Consider the following 17998-nt stretch of genomic DNA (forward strand, 5'->3'; position numbering starts at 1 on the left):
AGCTTTGTTCAATGGAATGTTGAAGTTAAAACTTCAATATTGTGCTGCTCCTGCTTTGGGGGCCCTAGAATCTATCTACTCTTTTCTTAATTGCTGCTTTTCTTCCAGCCCCATCACTTCCCTAAGTCACCATCTTTATTGCTGCTGATTTCCATTGTGAACAGACTTCACTGGCCTCAGACAACAAAGCTGCAGAGTTGAAAATGCCAGATTTATGTCTCTTGCTGAATATATTGGAATATTCAACTGGTTGTAGAGGAACCAGACTAAATTGAAAGCTATTTCCTTTTGAAAATTCTTAGCAATATTTGAATCTAAACTCTTTAAAGGTTGCAGTTATGTTTGTACTGCATTGAACAATAAATGCAGGAATTTGTGAATTTTTTTTCCCTACCCTTCTACCATACAGACTTTTTAATATTCAGTAATTCTTTGCCTATTACTGGTAAGTGATTGATTTGTGCTTACAAGAGCTTTTACTTTCTAGCTGAGACCAGGTGCATTTCAGATGCATTCTAACTAAACCACTTGGCCCTATTTGTCTAGTCAGATACATTTCCGAGCATGAAACAAAGCTGTCCAAAATAACAAAAACAAAATCCCCGTAGTCGATTAGACTGAAACAAGAGCATGGAAGCTAAACAGTTTTTCTGATCCTGCACGCCTGGTTCTTGACCTGACCCTCCTTGTATTCCCTATAGTTTTATTTCCCCAATGTTTGGTATTTTCTGATCTGCTTGCACCTTTCACATTTCCATGCCATCCAGGACACCACTGTCTTGTAATGTGACTTATGATTTGGGCTTTCTCCTATCATTTCTAGTTTGTGTTTATGGCATAAAAGGCCCTTCCCATAAGAAGCCCAAGGCATCTAATAACAAAAACCTGTAACTTATGCATGCAGTGAATTGGATAGCATAACACAGTGTGATGGAAACCACACCTGCCAAATGGAAACATATTAATTTCGTCATATGGAACACTACTTGAACCTTTTTACAGGACATTGCACATAAACTTGTTTAAAAAAGACCACAGGGTTGGACAGCTGAAACATGGTGGCATATTTGCATTCTGAGACACAGTTGAATAAAGAGACAATGGAAGTGTTCACTGATTCAATTAACAAGATTGCTCTGGGCAATCATCGTAATCAACCTTCTGTGTCTGTGTAAGAGCCAGAGCTCCACACCCCACTGTGACTGGAGAACGTTGAGAATCAACAACCCTCGCAGAAGTTGCTATTTCAAACAAAGAGCTGATCACATGACATCTGGCCAGACTGGGAACTGTTTGTTCTCTCCCTCCCTCCCTCTCTCGAGCAACGTCCCAGGGACACTCGGCAGCAGCTTACGCCTCAAGACAGGGGACTTCTTCAGCCTTCTGGTACCAGAGAAGCAAGTTTGAAAGTATGAAGTGATTTATGACTTTAACCCCTTATAGGGACTAAACCACATCAGGAGTACAACCCTATGAATCCCCTTTAATTAAATTCAAACCAGACAAACTCTTATAGACAATTATTTGGGTCCAAAGAATTGAACCAGCTTTCCCTCAAAGAAAGAAAACTAACAGAATATTGCCATCTTTCGGATAGCCTATTTTTAATGATTTTGGCTAAGTCATAAATATTCCAGACATTATAAGGGTCTGGGAAACTCTCCAATACGTATCTCTCCGTCTAAAGGGACACGGGGGGGGGGGGGGGGTACTTGTATACAGAATACTACATGAGACGATTTATTAACTCGTATATATTAAAGAATTTAACATACAATAACATTTCTAAGTGGATAAGTATATTACAATATCAAATATTACTAAGAGATGTAACACATAACCTTATTTCTAACATAGAATCCAAAAGTTTAACCTTGCTAATGTTAGAGCAAAATATCTTAGAATAGCCATCAAAATTTAAAATAAACTTTTTTACCTTATATTCCCCTAGAAAACCATTTGGTGACAAGTATTGTTTGAGGAATTCAATACTTCTAATTTTTTGCTTCAGAACCTCATGTTTATGCTGCTGCTAAGGTGTCATATGACCTCTTAGCATATAGGTATTACCTTTCTGTGTGTATTTTTCCTACTTTCAAGATCCAAATTTGGTAGTATCATTAACTAACTCTTAATTGTTTCCTGGAAATCCCCTGTTCTTGAAGTTGTGAGCATTTATCTGGTCAAAATATTTATAATTGTGTTTACTTGACCTCTTGTTCCTGTAAGTCCATTCCATTTATTGTTTTATTATCTATAATTGCCTTTTTTATGGTACCATAAAGCACCCTTTTAAGCAAATTTGTCTGCCTTAACAACCCCATAAACTAATTAAGTTTATTGTTATCTTACTGATGTCATACAGGATATTTCAATGTGTCTTAATCTTCCAAGTCCCTGACAATAGAGGCACTGAAATGGATTTCCCAACTTGTTTTTGGTTCATAACAGGGACCTTGAAATTTTTTAACTCTACATTCTTAAAGGGGAATGTCAGTGAGTCTTGAAAACTGACCATTGATTCAATCTTTAATTATAAAAGGTATAATATATTAACTATATCTAAATGCTACCTAATTAAGCCTATTATACCTGTATTCCATCACATGCATTGGGCTCCAGCGAGAACTTCAAGACAGCAATTTCAGCCAAGGACTTTACAGCAAAACCTAAGACAGTAACTGAATTCCATTTACTACTCCAAACCTCTCCCTTTAATTCTTTCTCCCTGTCTGTATCTATTTATGTATGTGTTTATCTCCTCTATATGCAAGCGTGGTTGCTTCACGTATTTTAGTAATTGTAACTGAGTTAGAGTGATAAGGTTAATAAACTTGCATCTTTCTTGTTTAAACCTGAGAAAACCTGTCTGGTTCATTTACAATTACAATTCGAGAGCAGTGAGCAAAGACTCACTGAGGTGTTAAGCTAAAATCACTCCTTTAAAAGATAAATCCTGTTTAGGCCAAACCAGGAAAGGGGCAAGAGGGGAGCCTGTGACCCCTTCCTCACCAGGTCGTAACAACAGGAATCATAATTACACTTCATCTGTGGTGTAATGCACTTGAAAGCATGTGGGATGTCCACCACAGCCTCTTGTCAACCTTGGAAGGTAATAAATGCTGGTAATGCAGCCCTTTACATTCAGACTAGAATCTATAGATTTGTTTGCAAGTCAGATAATTCCACAGAAGCAGTGAAGCCCAACAAAATATTGATAACTACCGGTGCTTAGAAATCAATAGATAAGATCATTCAATATGCAGTTTAAAATATCTTCAGAGTGTATTTCCAACATATTCTGATTATCTGTAAGACTTCTGGAGGGCACAGTGCAAAGTTTGTATGAAGACAATGCAATTCCTAAGTTGGCCCAAAGTGTCCAAACACATGTTTCAGAAACTGGACTCTCCGCTTGTATGCTGAACTAATGTTCAGTGGACGTGGCAGTGTTTTTATGCTAAAAGAATATTTCATGTTACAAGTTTTGATTTTGAGACATTGACTATCTTTCACCCAAAGGTGTCCTCTACTAGTCAGCCATAATTACAGGTATCCCTTGCTCTTGGACAGCAGTTATAAGTTACAGGTCAAATACCTGTTGCCCTTTAGGGGATAATCTGTATCCTGACCAATTTACATGTAAACTATTAATTTCTCATTGAATATATGATGAATTAAGACAATTTAGTATATTGTGTATCCCCAAGTCTGTCCCATGGCTACAGGTATTTGAAGCTAATTTTTATTTTGCATATATACTGTTAATTGTAAGTTCCTTAGAAAGATATCATACAGAAATGTTCCTAATCTGAAGGATGAAATTTCTGCCTTTGTCAGGAACTTGAATTATTGTTGAGAGGCCTGAAATCCGTGTACAGGTCAGATCCTCAAATGTGTATCCTATGTGTAATTGGCTTGCATCTGCTGTTATGTTATAAGTAGTACACATGCGCTTGTGTATGATCATAGACTTTCACCCTGAAATTATAGCAATCAACTCCTTTTAAAATTAGAATGCAGCAGATGGCATTCTAAGCATAATATTTTAAGCCAGCCTTGGATACAAATTACAGTACCAGAGCTCCTTGTTACAGTAAACATAATCACTGAAATATTTGGATGGCAGAAATTCCTTGATCTGTTGCACAATATGAATGTTTTCCTTCACCAAAAAATTAGCTATCAGTTCAGTCACATGATCATGCAATTGGCCAGTTTTCTCTTGCATGCTCAAATGTAGATTTTTTTTTTTTACATCTCCGCTTTGTGAAAAATTATATTGGACCAGCAGCACAAAAAGAATGATGTAAACTGAAATTTTAAGGTGACAATTTACATTTACAGGCAAACTGTTAATACTAAGCAATTAGATTTGTGTGTAAATAACTTTTGTAAGTGTAATTGCTATATCTAGGAAAATTTATCAGCCTTCCAATTATACCTAACTTAGTTTCAAGCTGAGTTTGGATGATTTCATTTGGATGAACTCTGCTACTCATATCCTAACTTGTACCAAGTCCCCTCACCCATCACTTCTGTCTTTGATCTATATTGGCTCCCAGTCTGACTGCCTCAGTTTTAAAATCCCCATCCTTGTGTTCAAATCCCTCCTGGCCTTTCCCCTCCCTCTAACTTCCTATAGCCTGACAACCCTCAGATCTCTGCACCCCTCAAATTCATACCTCTTGCGCATTCCTGATTTCCTTCACCTCCACTACTGGCAGTCTTACCTTCAGCTAAGTCCTAAGTTCTGGAATTCTGTCCCTAAACTTCTCTACCTCTCTCCTTTTTTAAGACCCTTCTTAAAACCTATCTCAGTGACTAAACTTTTGGTCACCTGGCCTAAAAACTCTTTATGTGGCTTGTTGTCAATTTTTTTTTTAATGATAGCCCTCTTGTGAACAGCCTTGAGGCATTTTTCTATATTAAAGGCACTATATAAATACAAGCTTTTGCTTTCAGATTATTTATATGTTGCTTTGTTATGCTTATACAATTTCTTCTCCTGCAGCGATGGCATAATAAGAGTGTTTACAGAGGCTGAAGAACGGACAGCCTCTGCAGAGGAGATCCAAACTTTTGAGAATGAGTTGTCCAGTGCAACCATTGATCCTAAAACTGGAGATTTAGGGGATATAAATATTAATGAACTTCCAGGAAGAGAACATCTTGATGAACCTGGTACGTGATGTTATTCCTCTTTAACACAGTTAAGAACTGTTTCTACTGAGCTGAAGTACAAGTTTAGCAGCACTCCAAATTGATGTTTACAAAATGCGAAGATTATTACTTTATGTCAAATGCAAGTAGTTTGTTTCTATTTGGGATATTTTGAGGTGAAATAAAATGTTTATCCCATACTGATGAAGGGTTACATACTTGACAATGTTATATTGTGTCCTTTACTGATGACGACTGATCTGTGTATTTCCAGCATTTTCTGTTTGATGTGCAGCATTTGCAGTTTTTTCTTTGTATGTGAGAATTTATCCCTTTTAATTACCAGAGAATGATTTAACAGTACAAAATGTGACAAAGTACCTTTAATTCACAACAATCCTCATTGAAGCTAACACTGTATGTGCATACGCAATGTAACTTGTATAGAGCGATGCAGTATTGATAGCAATTAGAATGTGCTGCTGAGTAGAAGGAATGTTTTCTTAATGTCTGGGTATGTTGGGTAGTCACATAATCGAGTGATATCATTGACTTACTTGGAGCTTTTTGTCATTTTATACTGATGGTAACTGTACCTAATTGAAGTCTTGCATCTATCATTGTGTTGCACTTGAAAATGATCCTAGAGATATTGCACATTGGGAAGGCAAAACATTGTAACTTGTTCAGATAACTTCTTACCTGTAAAATACCTTTTTTGTTAAATTTCACTTTGTCACTGAGGAATAAGGGAATCCTCATGTAATAAGGAGAATAAACGAACAATTAAATCTTAAAATTATTTTTTCTTAAGCTACTGTTCACAAACTAACAAGTACCACAAAACTGACCCATTCCTGTTTCTATCAGTCCCTCAAGCCTGTTTTACCATGGCTGATCTGTATCCTAACTCCATCAAGCTACCTTTGTTCTATATCCCTGAATATATTTGGTTAGCAAAAATCTATTGATCTCTAATTTAAAATTATTAATTGAGCCAGCATCTACAACTTTTTGTGGGGGAAGAGTCCTACACTTCTACCCTTTACATGTAGAATTGCTTGTTAAATCTCTCCTGAATGGTCTGGCTCTGATTTTTAAGGTTATGTCCCCTTGTCGTGTATTCCTCAAACCACGGGAAATGTTTTCCTCTATTGTATCAATTCCTTTCAACATCCTGAAACTCCCAATTAAATCACTCCTTAACCTATATTCCAGGGAATACAAACCTAGATTTTGTAATCCCTTCTTATCTAATGAATACACTCCTCAAATAATTTCTTCAAACTGCATTCTTCACTCAAGTTAGTGTACACAGCTGTGGATAACAATGTTGACAATAAAATACATAAACATTACATGATTTTTGAAAACTTGTCCACTAAATTAGTTACTTGATAAAAATGCATGCAAGAAATTTTCCTCACATTGCCTTATCCTTTCGTCTGGAGTCTGGATAGTCAGCTGGAATTTTCGAGCTGGTATGGACAGATGGAGTGTGTGAGAAATGCATAATTTTTATCTTGCTCATGTGGAACAGCTGTTACAAAAATTTCTAAATTCACTTGTAACAGCCCTTCAAAACCCTCCCACAGGGGATGCTGAGACCAAGTGGGCCCACATCAGAAATGCCATCTATGAGTCAGCTTTGACCACCTATGGCAAACGTGTGAAGAGAAATGCAGACTGGTTTCAATCTCATTTTGAAGAGCTGGAACCTGTCATAGCCACTAAGCTCATTGCACTGTTGAACTACAAGAAAGCCCCCAGCGAGTTGACATCCGTAGCACTTAAAGCAGCCAGAAGCACTGCACAAAGAACAGCCAGGCGCTGCGCAAATGACTACTGGCAACACCTATGCAGTCATATTCAGCTGGCCTCAGACACCGGAAACATCAGAGGAATGTATGATGGCATGAAGAGAGCTTTTGGGCCAATCATCAAGAAGATCGCCCCCCTCAAATCTAAATCGGGGGACACAATCACTGACCAACGCAAGCAAATGGACCTCTGGGTTGAGCACTACCTAGAACTGTACTCCAGGGAGAATGTTGTCACTGAGATTGCCCTCAATGCAGCCCAGCCTCTACCAGTCATGGATGAGCTGGACATACAGCCAACAAAATCGGAACTCAGTGATGCTATTGATTCTCTAGCCAGCGGAAAAGCCCCTGGGAAGGACGGCATTATCCCTGAAATAATCAAGAGTGCCAAGCCTGCTATACTTTCAGCACTACATGAACTGCTTTGCCTGTGCTGGGACGAGGGAGCAGTACCTCAGGACCATGCGTGATGCCAATATCATCACCCTCTATAAAAACAAAGATGACTGCGGTGACTGCAACAACTACTGTGGAATCTCCCTGCTCAGCATAGTGGGGAAAGTCTTTGCTCGAGTCGCTTTAAACAGGCTCCAGAAGCACCCTGAGGCACAGTGTGGCTTTTGTGCAGAGAGATCGACCATTGACATGCTGTTCTCCCTTCGTCAGATACAGGAGAAATGCCGCAAACAACAGCTGCCCCTCTACATTGCTTTCATTGATCTTGCCAAAGCCTTTGACCTCGTCAGCAGACGTGGTCTCTTCAGACTACTGGAAAAGATCGGATGTCCACCAAAGCTACTAAGTATCATCACCTCCATTCCATGACAATATGAAAGGCACAATTCAGCATAGCGGCACCTCATCAGACCCCTTTCCTATCCTGAGTGGCGTGAAACAGGGCTGTGTTCTCGCACCCACACTGTTAGGGATTTTCTTCTCCCTGCTGCTCTCACATGCGTTCAAGTCCTCTGAAGAAGGAATTTTCCTCCACACAAGATCAGGGGGCAGGTTGTTCAACCTTGCCCGTCTAAGAGCGAAGACCAAAGTACGGAAAGTCCTCATCAGGGAACTCCTCTTTGCTGATGATGCTGCTTTTACATCCCACACAGAAGAGTGCCTGCAGAGTCTCATCGACAGGTTTGCGGATGCCTGCAACGAATTTGGCCTAACCATCAGCCTCAAGAAAACGAACATCATGGGACAGGACATCAGAAATACTCCATCCATCAATATCGGCGACCATGCTCTGGAAGTGGTTCAAGAGTTCACCTACCTAGGCTCAGCTATCACCAGTAACCTGTCTATCGATGCAGAAATCAGCAAGCGCATGGGAAAGGCTTCCACTGCTATGTCCAGACTGGCCAAGAGAGTGTGGGAAAATGGCACACTGACCCGGAACACAAAAGTCCGAGTGTATTAAGCCTGTGTCCTCAGTACCTTGCTCTATGGCAGCGAGGCCTGGACAACATATGTCAGCCAAGAGCGACGTCTCAATTCATTCCATCTTCACTGCCTCCGGAGAATCCTTGGCATCCGGTAGCAGGACCGTATCTCCAACACAGAAGTCCTCGTGGCGGCCAACATTCCCAGCTTATACACATGACTGAGTCAGCGGCACTTGAGATAGCTTGGCCATGTGAGCCGCATGGAAGATAGCAGGATCCCCAAAGACACATTGTACAGCGAGCTCGCCACTGGTATCAGACCCACCGGCCGTCCATGTCTCCGCTTTAAAGACGTCTGCAAACGTGACATGAAGTCCTGTGACATTGATCACAAGTCGTGGGAGTCAGTTGCCAGCGATCGCCAGAGCCGGCAGGCAGCCATGAAGGCGGGTCTAAAGTGTGGCGTGTCGAAGAGACTTAGCAGTTGGCAGGAAAAAAAGACAAACGCAAGGGGGAGCCAACTGTGTCACAGCCCCGACAAACAATTTTTTCTGCAGTACCTGTGGAAGAGTCTGTCACTCTAATATTGGCCTTTATAGCCACTCCAGGCGCTGCTCCGCAAACCACTGACCACCTCCAGGCACTTATCCATTGTCTCTCGAGACAAGGAGGCCAAAGAAGAGAAGAAGATGTGGAACATAGTACCCTGAGTGCAACCACATATGAACACGAGGTAGAAAAGAACCAGGGAAGTATAACTTATGTGGAGAGTGTATGTGTGTTAGCATGAGAATTGAGGCTTTATTGTTGAATTATAATTCTCAAAGTCCTCTGATGAGCAACTGGAAAACTAAAGTTTAAAAACATGAGTGCTGTTGGAGGGCACAGAGTGTGAAGAAAGTGGTAAGTGAGTGGATTTTAAGGGTTAATCTCAAGTCTAGTTTTTGTTTTGTTTGCATTCAGCAGTTGTGAAATTACTGTAAGTTACAAAGCAAGTTAGGTTTCTTAGTTTTAAACAGGGGTATACAGGCTCTCAGAGTAGCAGTAGCTAGCTCGCACTGGTTTCTGAGCTCTAGCAAAGCTGACACGTCATTGTTTTCAGAGAGTCTTAATTCAGGGGACTCTTAGTGCTGTTTGTCTGCACTGACTGCTGCTGGAGGGCACTGACTGCGAAAAAGGGAGTTTGGTAAGTGAGGGAGTTTGGGAAAGAGGGGAACTATAAATTAAGAGAAAATAAATTTAAATTAACACAATAAAGATGGCAGGACAGGTGATGTGTTACAGTATGTGGGAGCTCCTGGATGCAATGGCAACCATGTCTGTAGTAAATGTCTCTGGTTTCGGGAGCTTCAGCTCAGAGTCATTGAGCTGGAGGCCGAGCTGCAGACACTGCGATGCATTAGGGAGGGGGAAAGTTACCTGGACACTTAGTTCCAGAAAGCAGTCATGCCCCTTAGGATAGAGTTAACTGTTTTGACCAGTGGTCAGGGACAGGGGTGTGCCTGCGAGTCAGGCAAGTAAGGGGATCGAGAAGGTGAGACTGGAGGAGCCTCAGTCCTTGCAGTTGAGCAACAAGTTTGAAGTTCTTGCAGCTTGTATGGATGAGCAGACTGGCATGGCACCATGGTACAGGAAGCCGTTCAAACTGCAGGAGAAAAAAGGAAAGTAGTGGTAGTAGCGGACTGTATAGTGACAGGGATTGACACTGTTCTCTGCAGCAGAGAGTGAGTGTCCAGAAGGCTGTGTTGCCTGCCCAGTGCCAGTGTTCAACATCTGCTTGGGGCTGAGAGGGTGAGGATCTGGTCGTTGTGGTCCATGTAGGTATCAACAACATAGGCAGGACAAGGAAAGAGATTCTGCACAGTCAACATGAGCTAGGCACCACATTAAGAAGCAGAACCTTAAAGGTAATAATGGGTTATTACCTGAGCCACATGCAAATTGGAGTAGGGCGAATAAGATTAGAGAAATGAATGCATGGCTGAAAGACTGGTGTGGTAGAAGTGGGTTCTAGTTCGTGGGGCACTGGCACCAGTACTGGGGAAAGTGGGGGCTTTACCTTTGGGATGGTCTGCACCTGAACCATGCTGGGACCGATGTTCTAGCGAGTTGCATAACTAGGGAAGTAGAGAAGGTTTTAAACTAAATAGGAAAGTGGATCAAATTTGGGAAGATGTGGTAAATGAAAGAGAAGAGACAAAGGTATTAATGTGGGAAATGATAAACAGACAAGAAGGGGGACAGTAATTACAAATCTAAGAGTAAATCAGCAGGCAACACTAGAGGTTACAAAAATAATAAAAGGACAAAACTGAAGCCTCTGTTTCTGAATGCACATAGCATTCGAAACAAAACTGATGAACCGATAGCCCAAATAGAAATAAATAAGTACGATCTGATAGCCATTACAGAGACATGGCTGTAGGATGGCATAGATTGGGACCTGAATATTGAAGGGTACATGACATTTGGGAAGGACAGGAAGCTAGGAAATGGTGGAGGGGTGGCTCTGTTAATTAATGATGGTATTAGTGCAATAGAGAGGGATGACCCAAGTTCAGGAAACCAGGATGTCGAAGCAGTTTGGGTAGAGATGAGAAATGATAAAGGCAAGAAGTCACTTGTGTGAGCGGTGTACAGGCTCCCAAACAGTAACCATATGGTAGGAGGGATATAAAGGAAGAAATAATGCATGCTTGTCCGAAAGGTACAGCGGTAATCATGGGGGATTTTAATCTACATATAGACTGGAAAAATCAGATGGATAAAGGTAGCCTCGATGAGTTCATAGAATGTTTTCGGGATAGTTTCTTCGAACAGCAAGTTCTCAAGCCAACCAGAGAACAGGCTATACCTGGTATTGTGCAACGAGATAGGAATAATTAATGACCTCCCGGTGAAGGCGCCCCTTCGGCAGCAGCAGAAATCATAATATGATAGAATTTTACATTCAGTTTGAGGGAGAGAAGAGTAAGTCTTAGACTAGTATTTTAAACTTAAGGGCAATTATGAGGGCATGAAAGCAGAACTAGCTAAAGTGAACTGGCAAAGTAGGTTAAGGGATAGGTTAATAGAGATGAAGTGGCAGACATTTAAGGGGATATTTCAGAATACACAGAAATTCCAAGGGGAGGACCCACCACAGTGGTTAACCTAAAAAAAAAAATTAAAGATTGTGTCAAACTTAAAAGCATATAAATGCGTAAAGATGGGTGGCTGATCAGATGATTGGACAGAATATAAAAAGCGGCAAAGAAAGATTAATAAGGGGGGAAAAATTAGAGTACGAGAGAAAGCTGACAAGAAATATAAAGCCAGATCGTAAGACTTTCTATAGATATTTTTAAAAGAAAAGTTAACAAAGTGAGTGTTGGTCCTATAGAAAGTGAATTTGGGGAATTAATAATGGATAATAAGGAGATGGCAGACAAATTGAACAGGTATTTTGCATTAGTCTTCACTGTAGAGGATCCAAGTAACATCCCAGGAATGGAAGGGAGGGAGAGGAACTCAAGGAAGTTACAATCACCAGTGAAGTGGTAGTGAGCAAATTGTTGGAGCTGTGGATTGACAAGTCCCCAGGTCCTGATGGACTTCATCCTAGGTCTTAAAAGAAGTGGCTAATGAGATAGTTGATGCTTTGGTTTTGATTTTCCAAAATTCCCTAGATTCAGGGAAGGTTCCACTAGATTGGAAAATATCCAATATAACTCCTTTATTCAAAAATGGAGGAAGACAGAAAGCTGGAAACTACAGGCCAGTTAGCTTAACATCTGAAAATGTTAGAAGCTAATTGCACTAGAGAGGGTACAGAGGATGTTGCCAGGACTGGAAAAATGCATCTATGAGGAAAGATTGGATAGGCTGGGGTTGTTCTCTTTGGGACAGAGAAGGCTGAGGGGAGATCTGATTGAAATGTACAAAATTTTGAGGGGCTTGGATAGAGTGGAGGTGAAGGGCCTATTCACCTTAGCAGAGAGGTCAGTGACGAGGGGGGCATAGATTTAAAGTGATTGGTAGAAAGATTAGAGTGGAGATGAGGAAAAACTCTTTCACCCAGAGGGTGGTGAGGGTCTGGAACTCACTGTCTGAAAGGGTAGTTGAAACAGAAACCTTAGTCTCTTCAAAAAGAGTCTGGATATGCACCTCAAGTGCTGTGATCTGTAGGGCTATGGACCAAATGCTGGAAGGTGGGGTTAGAATGGGTGGATCGTTTTTAGGCCAGCACAGACACGATAAGCCAAGAGGACTTTTTCTGTGCTTTAAACCTTCTATGATTCTATTATTAATGACATTACAGCAGGGCACTTGGAAAAATTCATGGTAATCAGGCAGAGTCAACAGGGTTTTGTGAAAGGGAAATCATATTTAACCAATTTATTGGAGTTCTTTGATGAAGTAACATGTGCAATGGATAAAGGGGATGTACTGTACTTAGATTTCCAGAAGGCATTTGATAAAGTGCCACATCAATGGTTATTACGGAAAATAAAAGCTCATTGTGTAGGGGATAACATATTGGCACGGACAGAAGATTGGCTAGCTAACAGGAAACAGTAGGCATAAATGGGTCATTTTTTTGCTTGGCAAGATGTAACGAGTGGTGTGCCTCGGATCTGTGCTGGGGCCTCGACTTTTTATAATTTATATACATGACTTGGATGAAGGGACCAAAGGTATGGTTGCTAAATTTGCTGATGACAAGTAAGTTGTGAAGAGACATTAGGAGGCTACAAGGGGATATAGATAGGTTGTGAGTGGGCAAAGATCTGGCAAATGGAGTATAATGTGTGAAAATGTGAGATTGTCCATTTTGGCAGGAAGAATAAAAAAGAAGCATATTATCTAAATGGTGAGAGATTGCAGAGCTCTGAGATGCAGAGGGATCTGGGTGTCCCAGTGCATGAATTGTAAAAGGTTAGTATGCAGGTACAGCACGTAATTCAGAAAGCTACTAGAATGTTATCGTTTATAGCGAGGGGAATTGAATACAAAAGTAAGGAGGTTATGCTTCATTTATGGAGGCCATTGGTGAGACCATATCTGGAGTACTGTGTACAGTATTGGTCTCCTTATCTAAGGAAGGATGTAAATGCGTTAGCAGTTCAGAGAAGGCTTACTAGACTAATTCCTGGAATAGGCAGGTTGTCTTATGAAGAAAGGTTGGGCAGGTTAGGCTTGTATCCGCTGGAGTTTAGAAGAGTAAGAGGCAACTTATACAAGATCCTGAGGGGTCTTGACAGGATGGATGTAGAAAGGATGTTTCCTCTTGTGGGAGAATTTGGAACTCTGGAGTCACTGTTTAAAAATAAGCAGTCGCCCATTTAAGACCGAGATCAGAAATTTTTTCTGTCAGAGGGTCTTGAGTCTTTGACATTCTCCTCCTCAAAAGGCGGTGGAAGCAGAGTCTTTGAATATTTTTAAGACAGAGGTAGATAGACTCTTGATCAGCAAGGGGGTGAAAGTTTACTGGGGTTAGGTGGGAATGTGGAGTTGAGGTTACAATCAGATCAGCCATGATCATCTTGAATGGCAAAGCAGGGTCGAGGGGTCTACTGCTCCTAATTTGTATGCTCGTACGAACAGTAGGCAAAGAAAAATGCAAATCTTCTTTCACAGCATTTTATACAATCTAAACCAAATGAGAATTCTGAACTCATGTTTGGGATAAGATTTTTTTTGTGTCACTGATGAGATATTTGCATCAGGTCGAAGAAGGGATATTTTGATCCATACCTCCCACGTAGTGCTGGATACCAGTCAGTTAGCTAGCCAGCCAGGTCCAAATTGTGATCTTGGTGGGAATTTACAAAAACATCATTTCCAACAAGAAATTCAAATCTACCATGGGAAGTTAGTTTTAGTTAAAGTGATAGTTGTGTGTGTGGAAATTTACAGCACAGAAGGGAGGCCATTCGGCCTGTCGTGTCTGTGCTGACCAAAAAACCATCCAACCTCACCCCATTTTCTAGTTTTTGGTCTGTAGTGTTATTGGTTACAGAACTTCAAGTGTGTAACCAAGTACTTTTTAAATGTGATTGTAAATCTGAGTTCTTTTTGCCTTCAGTCTGGTTCAGTAAATATACCGAGTCGGATGTGTAGGTAAAATCAATTACTTTATTTGCGCATTTAGCCGGCTGACTTACTCTAATACAACGACACTGCACTGACTCCACCCAGAGTCTGTCTGGTCCACTAGAGTAAGTGTTGTTCGTGATACAGATACTACTGTTTATATATTAAGATTCATGCGACACCCCCTTGTTTAACCAATCAGTGCAGTACAATTTAAATTTCAACCAGGTGATAACGTGGAGTACATTTGTTACTGAGGTTAACAATACCCTCTATTCTCAATACATACCTGTTACTAACATAATATTGTTTTGCATCAGCATGATAAAAGAAAACAGACAAGCAAGATAATTAGCAAAAGCAGAAGTATGAGAAACAACATTCTGGTTTCGCTTCCCACAATTGTCATGAGTCCTGTGATCCTGTTATCTTTATCAAGTTGCAGCCTGCAGTAACACCAAGCAGTAGTCGTATCATAAAGGAGGGGCCCTATATTCCTTATCACTCACACAGGGATGGACAGCATGTTTCACAGGAGTCCATTTGTTTCAAACCACAGGGAGTCACACAATCAGGCCATAAAAGAACCGATGTCCTTGCAATTACCAGTGTCGGCTAGTCTTTACAATCTCACACTCTCTGCCTTTACTTTTAACTATTTCATTGTGGTTTCTGACACTTAAAATCAAAGCTTAGCAAAGCTACTATTCCTAACTTGGGTATATTTCCCATTAAGCATAGGGCCATGCCTTTCTGATCACTTCCACATGATGAACCTTTCTGCTGCTACCACCCTTTCAGGCAGTGAATTCCAAACACCCATCACCCTCTTTGTGAAAACATTTTTCAACTTTTTTTTTCTAATTCTTCCAATTACTTTAAATCTGTTCCCTCTGGTTACTGATCTCTCTGCCAAGGGAATTAGGTTCGTCCTATCTACTCTATCTTGGCCCTTCATAACTTTATACACCTCAATTAAATCTCCTTCCAGCTGCCTCTGTTCCAAAGAAAACCATCAGTTTCTGTAAATAACTATGAAAAGGAGTAATTTTTGTCAAGAAAATTAACCAAAACCTGGTGATATAGGCACAATGAAGGCCTCGTGAAATTTCTACAAATAAAGTATTTAAAAACAAATTTTAATGATCCTTAACATTTTTTCACCATGAATTCACTTTTTTTGAGTTGGTGGATTGGGTCAAGCTATATGTTTTGAACTTAATGAAAAATCTGACTTCCTTTTCTTGGCAGAAATTTCTGCACCTTTGAACCCAATTTGTAGCGAGAGAGGGTGGGGGAGGAAAAAGAAGAAAATTTTACTTTGAATTTTTATGTGATCTTCACCCTCTTTAACTTGTGACCCAAGCTGCATAGTATCTAGCATTATGGAAGTAACTTGAAGTGTATTAGGGAGTTAGAAGGAATGCATTTGTCTGTTAAATTTGTTGTTTTCCATGAATACTGTGAGCAGAAAAAGTATCCGTGACAAATGTGTGTCGGAGCACAAGTGGGTTTTTGAAGTTAGGCTTAAAAAAAGCTGCGTTTGCTGACAGTGTAGCTACTAGGTGGCGCCGTATTGGCACATGCGCAAATGCAGCCTCATCCATTGAAATGTCACTCTCTGCGACGTCTGACAGCTACCAGTAATAAAGATGGCGCTGCTGTAAAGAAGGGGCAGGTTGTGGGCTATGTCTGCATTGGGTTCCCAATTCCTACCAGAGTGAACAATTGGTCTCCCAAGCACTGCCGTTGATGAGTCAAGAGAAACATTCCTTATTTGCATGGTTCAAACATGTACAGCACTCTGGTTGTTGTGGCTTGCAACTGAACTGCATTGTCTGAGCCCAGCTGGTCTAACCTGCTAGGGCGGCACAGTGGTTAGCACCGCAGCCTCACAGCTTCAGCGACCCGGGTTCAGTTCTGGGTACTGCCTGTGCGGAGTTTGCAAGTTCTCCCTGTGTCTGCGTGGGTTTCCGCCGGGTGCTCCGGTTTCCTCCCACAGCCAAAGACTTGCAGGTTGATAGGTAAATTGGCCATTGTAAATTGCCCCTACTGTAGGTAGGTGGTAGGAGAATGGTGGGGATGTGGTAGAGAATATGGGATTAATGTAGGATTAGTATAAATGGGTGGTTGTTGGTCGGCACAGACTCGGTGGACCGAAGGGCCTGTTTCAGTGCTGTATCTCTAAATTAATAAATAAATAAAATTTTTGGACAGCAATGCTTCAATGCCAGTTGTGATGATGGCATCGGGTCAGTGAAAATTACCTGGAAACTACAAGTTCTGAGAGAGAAATAAACTGGTAGAGGAAGAGAGAAGAAAAAAAGACGCTAACTGAGGGAGAGAGAAAAAAAAGCACAAACCAGGAAGGAGTGGGAGAGACAGAGAAACGTAAATGGTGAGTGGGAGGGAGAGCCAAACTCAATCAGGGAGCAGGGAGGGCAAAGGAAACACAAACTGGGCGAGAGGGAGAGAGTGAGAACACACAAACTGGAGGGAGGAAGAGTTTGTCGGTCTGCGATGTGCTCTGTTGTATAATGTATTTTAATACAGGAGTCTGGTCACTTTGGTGCTTCCCGCTGAGGACTGAGCCTCATCTCCTTGAAGCTGGGCTTCAGAGGTGGAGTGTGGACGTCAGTTAATGGGATTCGGTTTGGATTTGGTTTAATTTACTATTTTTATAACTTGCCATAAAAGTCATTAAAATTGTACGAAAAATTTAGTTGAACGTTACTTATGTTGATTTGGTGGTATTTATTTGGTGTTTCTCATGGTTGATACTGTAGAAATATCGCATGGAATCTTTTATCTAAACATACTGTATCTTTCTATAATGTGCTTTAGTTTGTAAATTTTTATTTATCTCACTATAAAACCAAGTTAAATATTTCGTTCAGGGCTTGTGATACGGAGACAAACTGTGAGTAAGTGTCATGTGATCAAATAACATAAATAGGAGCAAGAATAGGCCATATGGCCCCTCAGGCCCGCTACACCATTCAGTAAGATCAAAGCTGATCATCTACCTCAACTCTATGTTCCTGCCATATCTCCATAACCCTTGATTCCCTTAATGTCCAAAAATCTATTGATCTCATTCTTGTCTATACTCAACACCTGAGCATTTGTACCCCTCCGGTAGAGAATTCCAAAGATTCACAACCATCTGAAGAAATTTCTCCTCATCCCAGTCCTAAATGGCTGACCCCATCTCCTGAGACCATCACCCCTAGTTCTTGACACTCCAGGGGAAGAAGTCTCTCAGCATCTACATTGTCAAGCCCCTTAAGAAGTTTATGCATTTTATTAAGATCACCCCTCATTCTTCTAAACTTCAGAGAATATAGGCCCATTCTACTTGATCTCTCCTCACAGGCAACACTCATCTCCGGAATCAATCTAGCGAAACTTCATTGTACTCCGGTAAGGCAAGTATATCCTTCCTTCGGTATGGTTACCGAAACTGCATACAGTACTCCACAGTGTGGTATCGCCAAAGCTTCGTAGAATTATCGTGTGATTAAGTATCACATTGGACAGTATTTTACAGCC

The 17998-nt window shown here is 40.9% G+C and overlaps 1 protein-coding gene across 7 annotated transcripts in view; it reads left to right on the forward strand.

Moving 5' to 3' along the window:
* Positions 1–17998, forward strand: part of plaa (phospholipase A2-activating protein) — a 63606-nt gene that overhangs the window by 21412 nt on the left and 24196 nt on the right. For all 7 annotated transcript variants that reach the window (XM_068030239.1, XM_068030235.1, XM_068030237.1 and 4 more), the window contains one exon: positions 5015–5184. In XM_068030239.1, the coding sequence (XP_067886340.1) occupies positions 5015–5184 (170 nt within the window). The remainder of the gene's footprint in view (positions 1–5014; positions 5185–17998) is intronic.

This window comes from Heterodontus francisci, chromosome 4 (assembly GCF_036365525.1).
Source record: "Heterodontus francisci isolate sHetFra1 chromosome 4, sHetFra1.hap1, whole genome shotgun sequence".
In the NCBI taxonomy this organism is placed as follows: domain Eukaryota; kingdom Metazoa; phylum Chordata; class Chondrichthyes; order Heterodontiformes; family Heterodontidae; genus Heterodontus; species Heterodontus francisci.